At 34.8% G+C, this 14047-nt stretch overlaps 1 protein-coding gene across 1 annotated transcript in view; it reads right to left on the bottom strand.

Moving 5' to 3' along the window:
• The window catches only part of PTPRN2 (protein tyrosine phosphatase receptor type N2), a 519027-nt gene that overhangs the window by 110611 nt on the left and 394369 nt on the right, over positions 1–14047 (bottom strand). Inside the window, exon 11 of the mRNA XM_029284276.1 lies at positions 7630–7824. Within this exon, the coding sequence (XP_029140109.1) occupies positions 7630–7824 (195 nt within the window). The remainder of the gene's footprint in view (positions 1–7629; positions 7825–14047) is intronic.

Genomic DNA, 14047 nt, shown 5'->3' on the forward strand with positions numbered 1-14047 from the left:
ACGTCACAGTGGACAGAAGAGCTCCATCATCTGCATGTAACTGGAATCCCTTAGCATTGCTGACCAGCCACAAGAAATGCTTTTCTACCACCTTTGGTCATAAAAACAACAACCTACCTGGCCCAGTAGCCAACCAAGGCTCCCCAACCACTCCTCCAACACAGCTGCTGACAAACCTCCACCAAATAAAAAAGTTCATGGATGGAGAGATGACAGCAGCAAAAAGCAACCAATACACAGAGGGGCCACCTCCACAAGTGCTGCCAAAAATTTCAAAAATTTCAACAGGACTGATTCTAATGCAACAATGTATTTATATGCATTGCACTGTGCATCATATAGCAAAAGACTTGGTGCTTTAATTCTGAAACACTTAACTGCCGCAGGCAGTATCTGTCTAAGCTGGAAAGTTTAGGCAAGGATTGGAGTTAGATTAACATCATTTTTAACTTGCAGATAAATAGATATTTCAACTGTACTATACTCAGATCAAGTTATACTCAGATCTTTCACTATCTCCAAAAACTCTTACCCACATCTTCACAGGGGAGAGCCTTCATATGTGCTTAAGAAGCATGCTTTGTCCTCAATGGCAGTGACCAGGAGATTCAATAATGAAGGGTCCTTGGTGCTTTTGAGCTTGGTTGTTTTGTGCTAGCACTGATGCTGCTATCTAGGTTTTGGTAATGAAATGTCTGCAAGAAAACAACTAAGCTCAAAGAGCACTAAAGACCCTTCATTTCAACCTTGAGCTACAAATATTCTCCTTTATAGATAAAATAATATAGAACAGATTATTTATACATAATAATAATATAACCATAGATCATATAATTAGTAACCTAATATATCTTATCAAAGAAATTAACAGTTTAGTTCTCTTTGTCTTTTATTTGTACTATACAAACATAAAAACATTGAGGTTATAATCTGAGTTTTCATTGATCATTAATCCATCATATGGATGGAATGTTAAGCTGAGGGAAAATAGAAATACACAGTATGTATGCATAGATTACTACATTTATTTTTGGTTCGAAGAACAACTTTGCAGTCTGACGCATAGCAAAGCAAATAACTTTTCAAAGGAAAAACTATGTCCCTTCTTTCTATAGCATAGCCTGCGTACTGACAACATTTTGTTCATTTTTATAACTGCCCTTCTGACATAGAATTCTGGATTACACTCTGCTTTTCAGAATCTTCCTAATATACCAATAGGATTTCCTACAGTTTTTATTAGTATAACACATTCAGTAGTCCAGTCAACACATCATACCAAGCCATATCTTCTTTTAAACCAGTTTTCTCAATAAACTATAATAGCCTGTATGTCAGTCAGATTGGATAAACAACCGAACCTCCAGACCGAACAACTCAAAATTCTGTGAAAAAGACACTGTATTTGCGCACATTTTAACTGCTTAGAAAAAGTCAAAGAATTTAGGTTTGTCCATACATGCCAGGGCACAATGGCAGCTATGCCCCTGAGCAAGCATTGTATTAATGTGGTTTCCATTACAACTTCCCAGATTTAGAAGGTTTCGAAATACGACTCCAAAAAAGGAAGCATACATTGGACAAAGTTTATGGAGAATCATAATTTACTAACTATGCAAACTGTAATGACTAGATCATACATGATGCTTAACAAACCAAATAAGCTGTAGTAGAAACATGAAAATCAAATACTAATTTTTAAGTTAGGGATTATCTCTACTGTATATTCAAGGTCTTCTTTAACCAATCAGGTTTACATAACTCTCATCTATCACTTGTTCTTTTCAATATTTCAGTATCAACATCAGTGAGATTATAAAAAAATGAGAGTATCACTAGTATTCTGAAAATACCCAATTTAACCACTCAGCTTTGACATTTTATTGTAAGAAGGATGTGGAACTTTTGAATCAGTTTGGATAAGGCTGAATCTGAAATTTAAGGGAATTTTGCAGTTCTGTATGAAGTAATATATAACCTTTTTTGATTGAGGGTATGTATTTTCTAAATCAGGCATGTCAAACTGCTGGCCCAGGGGCCGGATGCATCACACCAAAACCATGCCCACCCCATTGCCGGCAATGGGGAAAAAGTCACGATACATCGTGCGACGTCATGTGACGTCGCGAGTTTGACATGCCTGTTCTAAATTATGAACTATGCACCTAACAGAAGTTGCCTTAAGACGATAGCCAGCAGATTTTACCACTTAGTTTGCCAATGCTATTCTATCTAGAAAAGTTGAATTTGGTCTCAGTAGTCCATCATCATTCAGCAATCTAAATAAGTGCACTGGGACTGCCTTTAGAATGATCCAGAGTTTACAACTGATGCAAAATCTGGCTACTAAAGTATTGGCAAAACAAGTGAAAGTAGTATTCTATCTATTCTTAAAAAAATCAATTTGAAATGCTAGCAGAAGTCTTTAAAGATCTGGGCTGGATTTAAGGCTGGATTTTGAAGACTATGTGTTTAGCATCCATGATATTATTTTTTGGTCCATTGTCAGCAAAGATCCAATAGTGTCGCATTGTTTATCTGTGGGTCTGTATATGTAAGAAAGTATTTGTAAGCTGAAGGATTTTAAAAATTGAAATCAGAATTTCTCCATTATGTTTTCAATCATATTTTTCTTAGTTTACTAAAGTATTGTGGTTGTATATTGTTACAATAATTTCCTCTATTTCTAATTAATTTACCTACAATCAAAACAACAGCTCTCTATAAAAGAAATGTATCATCATATTTTAAGCAAGCTTGAGGTTTGTAGATATTATAAACCCAACAACTTTACCATAAATAACTCTCTAAGAAATTTGGAAAAACAAGAACAGTCCAAAAGGACTGAAAACAATGTTTACTTTGAAAAGTGGAAAATACTGACAAAAGGGTGGGAAGGTAAATAGAAAGAGATAAAGAATGGAGACACTCATTAATAAGAAGATAAATTACTGAAGAGGTTTACAATGACAATCTATTTTAATATTATATTTCTAGGAAAAAGGAAGTTCCTATAAAAATGCAAGAAAAATATAGCCAGATATATTAAATTCAATTAAAAAATGAAAAGGGGAAGAGACCAAAGCTATGGTCCAAGCAAACACTAAATGGTACCTGACTTGAAGAAAAAAATTGAAAATCATGATGATGGGATATATTCCTGTGTTAGGAATGAATAATAATAGCATAATACACTTATGTATTCTGGATTTTTACCTGTACGTATATTTATGACTAGATATCTTTTTACCTAAGCCACTTTAATAGGTAAAGTAAAAATCAGTACATATTCTTGAATGTAGTAAAAAAGTATAAAAAATACGCCTTCATCTGATAAATACAGAAAAGAGAAAGCAATCTCCATTTCTCAGAATTCTGTCTTCTCATAATATGTTGAACAGTCTACCTACAATTGGATTTGTTTAGGATTTCTGATTTACTTAACCTTCAGGTTGTCAAAAATATTAAGATATTAATAAAAGTTTCTATTGATAAACAGATAATTTCCTAAAATACATAGGAAAATTCTATTTTTCTGAAGGAAAACCAAAGAGCTGCAAAAAAATAAACAAGTTTCTTCCCCATGCTGTTTTTTCTTTGCTGGAAGAAAAGAATAAAGGCTTTTATCTCCACCTCACAGTCAGCTAGAATGGATGCAAGAAGTCTCTGCAGATACATAAAACCTAGGATAATGTGGGATTGCAAAAGACTAATATCTGGATTAAATTGGTGGCAGAATGTGCATATATGTCAGATTTCTAAAATGGATCAATATACATAACAGAAAAAATTGGCTATTACATATTGTAGCTATCTAGCTGTCCCCAAACCAAGAGAAAAAAATGTTTCATTAAATGCAGGAAAGATGATCATTGTATAAAATACAATGATGACCTCTCATTGGGATAAAAAAAATCTGTTGCTAAGCAAAGAGGTAGTTAGATAAAATATTATTTGGTTGCACTGCTTAGTGATACAATTTTAGTAGTCCCAGTTGTTGTTGGATGAGGATCATACCATTATTAGGACCTCATGCTTTTCCTCCCCTGCATGAACTCCATCTTATTGCCTCTTTCCCAGTTGGGCCCCTTTAGCAGCCAAGATTCAGCTTCAAGTCCTCCACCCATAAACTGCCCAGGTCTGTGCCCTTTTAGCTACTCAACATACCACTGTTGCCTATCTCTGCAGCCCCCCCTCACTCTTCAGCTGACCTTCATCATGTTCTTCTTGCTGCTTGCCCAAAATCCAGATGCTGGGTGAGGGCACAACCCTATAATGCACATTGGAGAGTAGCAGGCCCCCATCTGTTGAAAGGAGCTTGCCAAACCCAGCTAGGGAGGAGGCGTGAAAATGGAGCTCGCAGAAGCTCCCTGGGCAAAGATGATGGCTATTAGTCCTTGCCCAGCACCTGGAGGAAATAGGTAGAATGGAGAAGCTGAAACACATTCTATGATTGTAAATGTGGGACAGCTGCCATTTTTTGATCACATGAGCATAGAATGGTCACCATGCAATGGTCACAATTTTGAGAACTGGCTGTGACTAAAATTCATTCAGTACTGTCGTAACTTGAAATGGTCATTGAAAGAATGATTGTTAATTGAGGACTTTCTTTAGTTCCATTTCCACATATTTTTCTGGTGTTTCAAAAAAGAAAAAAAATGTCCTTAAACATTGCTATTACTGTTTCTAATAAGAACAGGTGTTTTGCTGATCTTTCAAAGATGTATAGAGAGCAAACCACTTTTTTCCTGAATATTTATTTTAAATTTAATGATCATATTTGTTTAATTCTCTCTCTCTCTCTCTCTCTCTCTCTCTCTCTCTCTCTCTCTCTCTCTCTCTCTCCCCTCTCTCTCCCTCCCGCCCTCCCTCCCTCTACACAGACACACACAGACACACACATCTTTCCAGTTAGCATTCACAAAATATATTATCATTTATGGTAATTACTTTTTCTGAATCCTAACAACTTAATGCAAAATACATTTGTTTGATAATCTAAAAAACAAGGTTCACTCAACCGAACTGATACCATCTTAATGTTAAATTCATCAGAAAAATGTAAAAATATGTAAAATTTCCATTTCCAAATTAGTTGTATGTTGATCACATATTAACACCATAAGCATATTTATTTATATATTTATTGGCAAAATTTCTACCAAAGATTGTGCGGGTAGGTAAGCTTCTCCCATTCACTCTCTTTTAGATCAACCCACCTCACAGGGTTGGGGGGGAAATAGCAGGAGGAAGAAGTATTATATATGTTTGCTGCCTTGAGTTACTTACAAAGTAACAAAGATGGGATAAAAATCAAATAAATAAATAAAATATTAAAAATTACAGGAGAATATCAAAGAAATATATGAGTCATTCCCCAAAGCAGAGGTACCAGATAAAACTCTTCTCTCTTCCTTTTCCCCTGACTTCCAACTGGAACTGATTGTTCAGGAACTCTCACCCTACTTCAATGCTTTGGAGATAGGCCAGAAGGATAACAAGGCTGACAGTATCAAAAACTGCTTAGCACTCAATGAGGAACAGAGGGTAATTTCCCCTAAACTTGGTTTTTCTGGAGGTTATCCCCAAGTGAGACCAATACCGTTTCCAAGCTGCTTTCTGTCCTGAATTGTGACTTATAAAGGTTCAGATAACCCACTTACTCTGAAATCCATTGCAACTATGTGCCCACCACTTTCCCTACAACATTTCTATGAAAAGGAAGATTGTTCAAGTCACTTGGCTTGAGCAAAGGCTTCTAGATTGGATGCATTATCTCCTTCCTCAGAGATAGAAGAAATACACTTTCATTTTTTAAAAAAAGCATTGATTACTGCTCAAACTCAAGCTGCTGAATCATTAACAAATCATGAGAGGCAGGGATCCAACTGAGAATTCTCACCCAGAGGGCCTTATTCATTTCAAAGACTTAAAATATTCCAGATCACTTTACAAGATGCCCCATTCACTGCCCAGCCGGTGTAAAGCTTATGTTGGATTTGAAAAGTTTTGTCTGTCAAATGTTGTAAAAATTCTTCAGAACCATTTTGCAGTATTTTTGACAAATATTGTTTCCTTAAATTGACACAATAACAGTAGCAAAATATTTCTTGTCTGCAACACAAATCACCACTGTGTAGGTTGAAGACAGAACTTGTAAAAAGTCCATTTCAGACCTACTCAACTTATGCCTAGTCTTTCATTCCACTAAACAAAAGTCTAAATTGAACTATCCTCCAGATTCTCAGAAAATCCCAAAGAGACCTCTGAAAACCAACTGTATCTATGTAGCATTTGAAATGGACCGATATATGTCCTTTCCTTACTGCAAAGAAGGACTTACACTGCAGAATTTCATAGAGCAAAGTTCAGTGTCTCCCAATTTCAAATCAGTTGCATCTTCCCTGAGACAAAAGACAAATGCAGCGTCCATGTCCAGGGTTGATATAGCACTCATGAACAACTGGTATCCTCCAAATCCTTTGTTGATGGAAAATATATTGAATCCTGAAATATTATTAAGTTCAGGAAACTTTTCTACCACCTCAGGAATCAGGTTAAGCAGCCCAGGAAAAGGCATAGCTTTTGTAAGGAACAGCCAGCAAATACAAAAAGGGTATCCATACCACATCTGAAGTATCCTTGCCTGTTTTGAATACTGCATACACCTTAAACAAAAATTGTGGAAGTTATTTAACAAGAAAAGATGAAACTTTGTTTGGCTTCTTTTAAATCAAATTCATAATTTTAAAAATTGACCAAAGTAGGTTTGGACCAATAAAGCAGTTGCTTATGAAAAAGAGATAACAAATTTCTTGTAATGCAAGAGGATCTGAGTTTCTTTGGATTCTTTATAAGAGTTTCCATTGGCAAAATTCTTTCATAATTATAGAGAACTTGTGTCATAATATTATAGTATTCATTCAATTACATAAATAGGCATGTTTGGGCTATCAATGTGACTTAAACCTGGAACTCTTTCATATTTCAAAATATGACTTTGTACAAATCATATTTCATTCATTTAGTCTATTCCCTAACTTTTCTATGGGACTATCTGAAACTATCTTGCAATATTTTATTATATATTTTTAAAATGACTTCTGTTTTCAACCCTGCTTCAAAATATGTACAGAAGATTTTTTTAATAACCACTTATCCCTACATACTGTATATCCATGACTGGAATTAGACATCATTGTTCCATGAGAAAGGGCAGATCCGATATACCACAGGCTGCAGCTGCCCGGATTCATTATGAATACATTTAATAAAATAAAAATAAAAACTTGCCAATAAAGAAATGTTAAAGTTAAAATGATGAAAGCAATAATAGTAAACATTTTAGGAGTTTAAACCTTAAAGTTAAAATTTATTTATTAAGTTTTATCTACTCTAATAAGAACCAGATTTTATTACAATTTATAGATTCCACAACACCCACGAGAGAAATTAGATTAATATTACATTAAGAAGAGAAACCAGAATAAATACGTCAAAGAAATATTTTTAATTAGCTGATGTTGTTGCTTTAAAAATCCAGATTGGCTATATTTTATATAGCGCTGTGCTTTCTATAGTTCAAATAAATTCAAATAAAAGGTTAATGCTGCTTCAATGCCTTACCAGTATTATGTGACCAGTGGAGATGTCCATGTTAAACTGGACTGGTTCTTCGCACCAGGATGAAGTACTGCTTCGAGTAGAAGGACTTGGAATAGGTCCATCACTAAACTGTGAAGATATGCTATTAATACGAGAAGCATGTAGAGGCTCTGAACAATCTGATGTTTTCACCGCCATACGCTGACGGCATAATTCCTGAGAAACAGAAAGTAACACAGGATTAAAATTTAGCACTGAAGGAATCAACTGTGAAAACATAAACTGAATTTTCGCTCTAAACTAAATACATGCAAAATTCTGTTCTGAAGATGGAATGTACAACTCTGCTCCAAACAGTCGAAAAACATGAACATTTCCATGTATCTGTAAGTAGGACTGCAACCAGTATTATAGCCACATTTCCATGGTTAATAATTGTCAATTTTTTTAAAAAAATATAAGATTTGAACAATATACAGATCAAAGGCTGAAATATGATCATTCAACAATAATTTCAACAGAAAAACTCTGAAATAAATTGTTATGGAGACAATATCCACTGTATTCCTCAAAATAAATTTAACACATTATCTGCTCCCTTATGAGTTGGGAAAGACAAAAAATTTATTTAATGCTACTCTAAATCATAACAATTATATTACAGAATACAAATTTTGTGCATACCAAGAATTAGGAAACACAATTGATTTTACCAAGAACTTATACTAATGATAGACTGCATTTACTAAAGTTAAAATTAGCAGAATCTATAGAGTCACAAATACAGATTCTGATTAACTGATTCATGAAAATAAATAGATTATATTAAATTTTAAAATGTACCCAAACAAATGGTACTTAGACCTAATAAACCACAGATATATCTAGCATAAGAAAATTGCTGCAAGAAACAAATTAAGAAAAGTACTTTATCATTTCCAGAATAAAATTTCTACTAGGTAAATAATATTTGAAAGAATTTAATCAGTGTTTCAATGGATGACCTTAAATTATCTAAACACAGATGAAGTGGAAAAATATATTATTGTCACTGTTTTTAAATTTTCCCACCTTGACTTTTCAATATGTGACAAAATACAAATTTCTTGGTTTTTATGAGTCCAAATGAGAAATGAAAGAGCATTTTACAATATTTAGAATCATATTTTATTTTTAACTATTCATATAGTCATTTATTTTATATCTCACCACAAATATATACGACTTTCAATCATCCTTTATACATCTCTCTTATTTTTCTTCCCATCTAATCCCCGTCAAAATAGAAACCTATTTTGTATTTTGACTAGATAGAATTTTAATACTTATATGGCTTTATTTATATTTGGATTGCAAAACTTACAATTCTTTACAGGAGTAACATTATCTTTCCCTTTCTATAAAATACAGTATATTGTATCAGTGTGTAATGTATATCCATTAGTATTGTACATGTATATGATATTCTGATAAAAATGGTTATAATGGTAGATTTCTAGCTAGCACTTAATCAGCTCATTCGAAACAATTCTATTTTTGTGCATAAAATATGTTAGTTCCACAAAAAGAGCTTAGTACTAAATTTACTGTCAGTACTTTTTTTAAACAAAATCAGTGTGTCAGATTTTGAGTTCAAATCTTCATAGTCATGGAACCCACTAAGTAACTTTATACCAATCACCTTCCCTGACCTTAATCTATCTCATAAGGATATTTCTAGAAGGACTAAATGACTAATGTAGAGTACTCATGAGTGAAATGTAGCCCCATTCATTGCATTATATTCCTAAAGTGAAAGATAGAATACAAAAGCAATAAATACCAATAGCATAGACATTGCAAAGATAGGCAAGATGCACTAGTGAGAGAATACAGAAAAATTATAAACAACTCACTCCTATCAGTGCATACCAACCTTCCTCATTTATCAGCTGGAAGACTCAAATCCAGGAAGCCCCCCCCCCGGCACTTGCACAACATCTGCACAACAACTTTAATATTGATTCCCAATGGAAAAGCCAAATGGGTTGCTGAATGCCAAGACAAAGGTAGACATATAAATGACCCTACAAAAACAGTGCCAGGCTTTGAACTGCCATGTCAGCAGTGGAAAATCCTGAATAGGATTCACACATCAGGTGGCGTTTGCTGGGACTCTACGTATAAATGGGGCACATAGTATCCTCCCCTCACTGGGACTGACTGCAGATTATATCGTGGACCAGCAGTAAACTGAGGGCATATACCAGTCCAGGATCTGATTTTTTTTTAATAGAAATAATGCTGCACTTCAATGGTTAGATGGCCTAGACATTGGTATTTGAACATAGAACTTTTTAACATTTATATTTTATTGGGGTTTACTAATTTAGGTGAAATGTTAATATATATTGCCAGTCTATGTAATATGCTGTACACTAAATAAACAATAAACAAAAGAGTACCTATTTACCACAAAGAGCATCATCTAAAAACAAACATCTGCCTCCAATGGAATGTTTCTTCTGAGATCCAGGTGGTCCCCAGATTGCTGGCATTTTGTAGGGTCTTGAAGTCCTGGCTCTTTGCCCAGGCCTTTAACAAGGGTACTATAATAGCTATTGGGTACTATAGATTTACTTCTTGCTGTTGCCAAATGTTTGCCATCTTTCGTTCCTTGTATTTATTTATTTTTTTCTGTTTTTTACTTGTGATTTTTACTGTAGCTGGGAGTCAAGTTGTATTTCTTCAATCAATCTATCTTGGGAAATCTTACATTTTATAGAAGTACAAAAAATATTTAGGGCAAAAGCCTGAAACATTTAAACAATAAAAACCAAGCTGTTACAACAGAGAAACAAGTAATTTGAAAAAAAAACCTCTTTTGAACATATTTTATAATATGAATAGCCTTATACTGAGAGATATTTTATTACCTCTAAAATATATTTATTTATTAAATTGTATGATGCTCATTTCCATGAAAGTGACTCTAAGTGGCTTACAGACATATAATTAAAATACACTGTAAAAATGTCAAGACTTTCTCTTTCAACTCCATTCCAGATTCTTCCCTAAGTCTTTGCCATCCTCCCAAAGGCAGTGGGTAGGCGACCAGGGCTCAGGACCCCATAGAAAAAGGCTCTAGGAGATCTGGTTTAATGTCAAGGTTCCGATCAATAAGACCAAATAAATCAGAACTCTGAGGCAGGAAAGAACATGTTTATCCTCAAAGAACATGTTTATTGGATAGATAATATTGGCACGTTCAAAAGTGAAACCAGATCTAAACATTCCCTCCAAGAATCAAAGTAATACAATGTAACAATTCCCAATTCATGCTACCCAATAGAACTCCTTGGCGGACTTTCTGACTCAACGATCCTCCTGTCAACTCTGCAATAAACCTGGCTGAAGCCATCTTGCTTGTTTTTAGTTGCCACAAGATTGGGGGGAGGAATGGGAAGTTTTATGCTAGCCTAAATTCTCTGTCCCCTGGGAACCAAGGTCATTTCTGTTCCCTTGGTTGGGGGGGGTTGAACCTAATGTTAGAAAGCCCACCAAACTATTTTATTGGGAAACGTAGTTGATTGCATAGGCTACAGGATGGGAAGTTTAACTTTGTAATACTGTTATTTTTTGAAGGGAACTTTAGTCTTGGTTTCACTTTTGACTGTGCCAATACTTTGTAATCAATAAACATGTTCTTAGAGTAAAACTCAAGCCTCGGAGTTCTGCTTTAATTGGTCTCATCTAGCGGAACCATAATACCTTCTCCTTCTCTCCAGCATGGGAATGACCTGGGTTCCCACAAGAGTTGTTTATGTTTAGACTACCAGAAGTAACATTTCTCCCCTCCCCTTCTTGTGGCAACCTAGAACAAAAAAAAAAAATAGCTGCAGCCAGGTTCGTTGTAGAGTTGACAAAAATATTACAATAATAAATAGGGATCTTAAAAATTAAATTCAGTTAAAATTAAATTGACCTGGATGGAGAGAGAGAGAGCAAAGTGCACACAGGGAGGAGGTGAGCTGTTATCCATTAGCCATTTCTTAAATGTCGCACCCCTATGGGGACCCAGACTAGTTGGCATAGCCAGAAGGCCAAAAGGGTGGGTACAGATTTCGCCTTGGGAAGAATGATGTTCCAGATGGCGGAGTTCTTCTTCTGGACTTGACCAATTAAATTCCTTGGCCAACAGGGTCTGCAGCATGCCCGTTCTACCAGTGTGGGTGGGGTGAGCTAATCCCATCAGAGTGAACTGGTTCCTCAGATAGTCTGGACCCAAGCCATGAACGGCTTTAAAGATGATAACCAACAGCTTGAATGGAATCGGAAGCAAACTGGCAGCTAGTGCAACTCAGAGGACATGGGACACCTTAGGAACTCCAAGAAGGGCCCATGCAAATGCTTTTTGTATCAGCTAAAGTTTCTGGATACTCTTCAAGGGTAGCGCCATGTAGAGCACATTAAAGTAGTCCAGGCATAAAATGACCAGCGCTTGAGTAACTGAGTGCAGGGATTCCTGATATAGGAAAGGTGCAACTGGTGCATAATCCAAAGTTGTACAAAGGCTTTCCTAGCCATGACATAATCTCAGTTATTTTTTCTATTTGTAGCATATTCCATTTCTTTCAATTCTGCCTGAAAGTCACAACTTTCTAGCCATCATGTCAATCTTCCACTTTTCTATTCTACTAAGTTGATAGTTTTTTCATCCTCTCCTTTCTCCAATCGCAGAGCACTTTTATATCAAGATAATCTTAAGAAATAGGTTAGGTTTACAAAGATACTGTAAAGTAATTAATGAGTTTCATGAATAGTGAAAATTTTAACCACAATTGTCATTCATATTACAATAGCAACTGTGGTTCTGATTTAAAATACATTAATATGACCCACACAATGTCAGATATTTTTTTTTAGAAAAATTAAACTCTATCAAGTTCTCAATCAAAGATACAGCCTATGCAAATAGCAATAGCACTTAGACTTATATACTGCTCCATAGTGCTTTACAACACTCTCTGAGCGGTTTACAATGTTAGCATATTGCACCCAACAATCTGGGTCCTCATTTTACCAAACGTGGAAGGCTGGGTCAACCTTGAGCCGCATAAGGATCAAACACCAGAGTATGGGCAGAGTTTGCCTGCAATACTGCACTCTAATCATTGTGCCACCAGGCAAATAATAAAAACTAAGAAAAAATATGGACAAACATATGATTCTTTTATCATTTTATCATATATTGATATAAAAATAATTTATCAGTGGCCAATATACATCCCTAGCATGTACACACAGATAAGGAAAGAATAAGAGCTATGTAGATTTACAGGACACTAGAGAAAAATGCATTTGCATGAATGAGCATGTGCATAAAAAACTATTGTGAGAAGTATGACTTCTACATTTCTTTTAGTTCAGAGAATCATCGGATTGAAGAGAGAAATCTTGAACACAATGGGCTGAAATTAGACTGAGTAGACCAACTAAATCAATGACCTTTAATCATTATTAACTAATGTTCCACTTATTTCAGAGGTCTACTATAAGGATAAATCTGGATTCAGTATATAGTATTAACAAACAGCCTTCTTGATACTAGTAGACCTACATCTGTAAGCTTGCTCATAACACTATCTTTTAACTCTTTAATTAAAAAAACCAAATATCATAATTCCTTTTATAGATGAAACTGAAAATATGGGATGGGGGACAAAAGCAAACTGCAGCATTTTGAGAAATCATACAGAACGAGATGTCTTGGGTCAATAGATCCCAAATTCCCTATTATATACATACATAGAACATGAAAACATAAAAGATGAAAAAAACAGTTTTATTACTTAAATATTACTCTTTCAAATAAAAAAGCTAATGTTAACTCCAAAAAACTGAAGTCAACAGAGAATGTAGTATTTTATATCTGAGAAATCCATCCTGACATATGTTTGCATTGTTTTAGAAAGTTTCAATGATGAATCTTCTTACTCCAAAACTTCTCTTTCTACTTTCTGAACATATTTACTTAATTCCATTAACTATTTGCTTATGATACACAAGGGATATAGTCAGTGGTAGGATTCAGCCGGTTCGTACCACTTCGGCAGAACTGGTAACTAATTTTTTGTTGCCCAGGCCCAGAATGGACTTCTGGAAGTGGCATCCACACCAAGAACTGGTTGTTCACATATTTGAATCCCACCACTAGATATAGTCATACAGCACGATCTTTTTTTAATCAACAAAATACTTTTTTATTTACAGAATAATTACAGCCCAACTACCATGAGCTGAACTCACTTATTAAGTATCTTCAGTAGGGGGCAGCATGACAACATTTCAAATACTTTGACTGTAATTTTCCTGTCTTCTGACATAAGATTAAAAAAATTCAAGCATTGCATTTAATTCAGAATTTTTCAAGTTTTGTAATGTTGTTTGATTATCTTAT

Source organism: Protobothrops mucrosquamatus, unplaced genomic scaffold (genome assembly GCF_001527695.2).
Source record: "Protobothrops mucrosquamatus isolate PMUCROS unplaced genomic scaffold, P.Mucros_1.0 scaffold482, whole genome shotgun sequence".
In the NCBI taxonomy this organism is placed as follows: Eukaryota; Metazoa; Chordata; class Lepidosauria; order Squamata; family Viperidae; genus Protobothrops; species Protobothrops mucrosquamatus.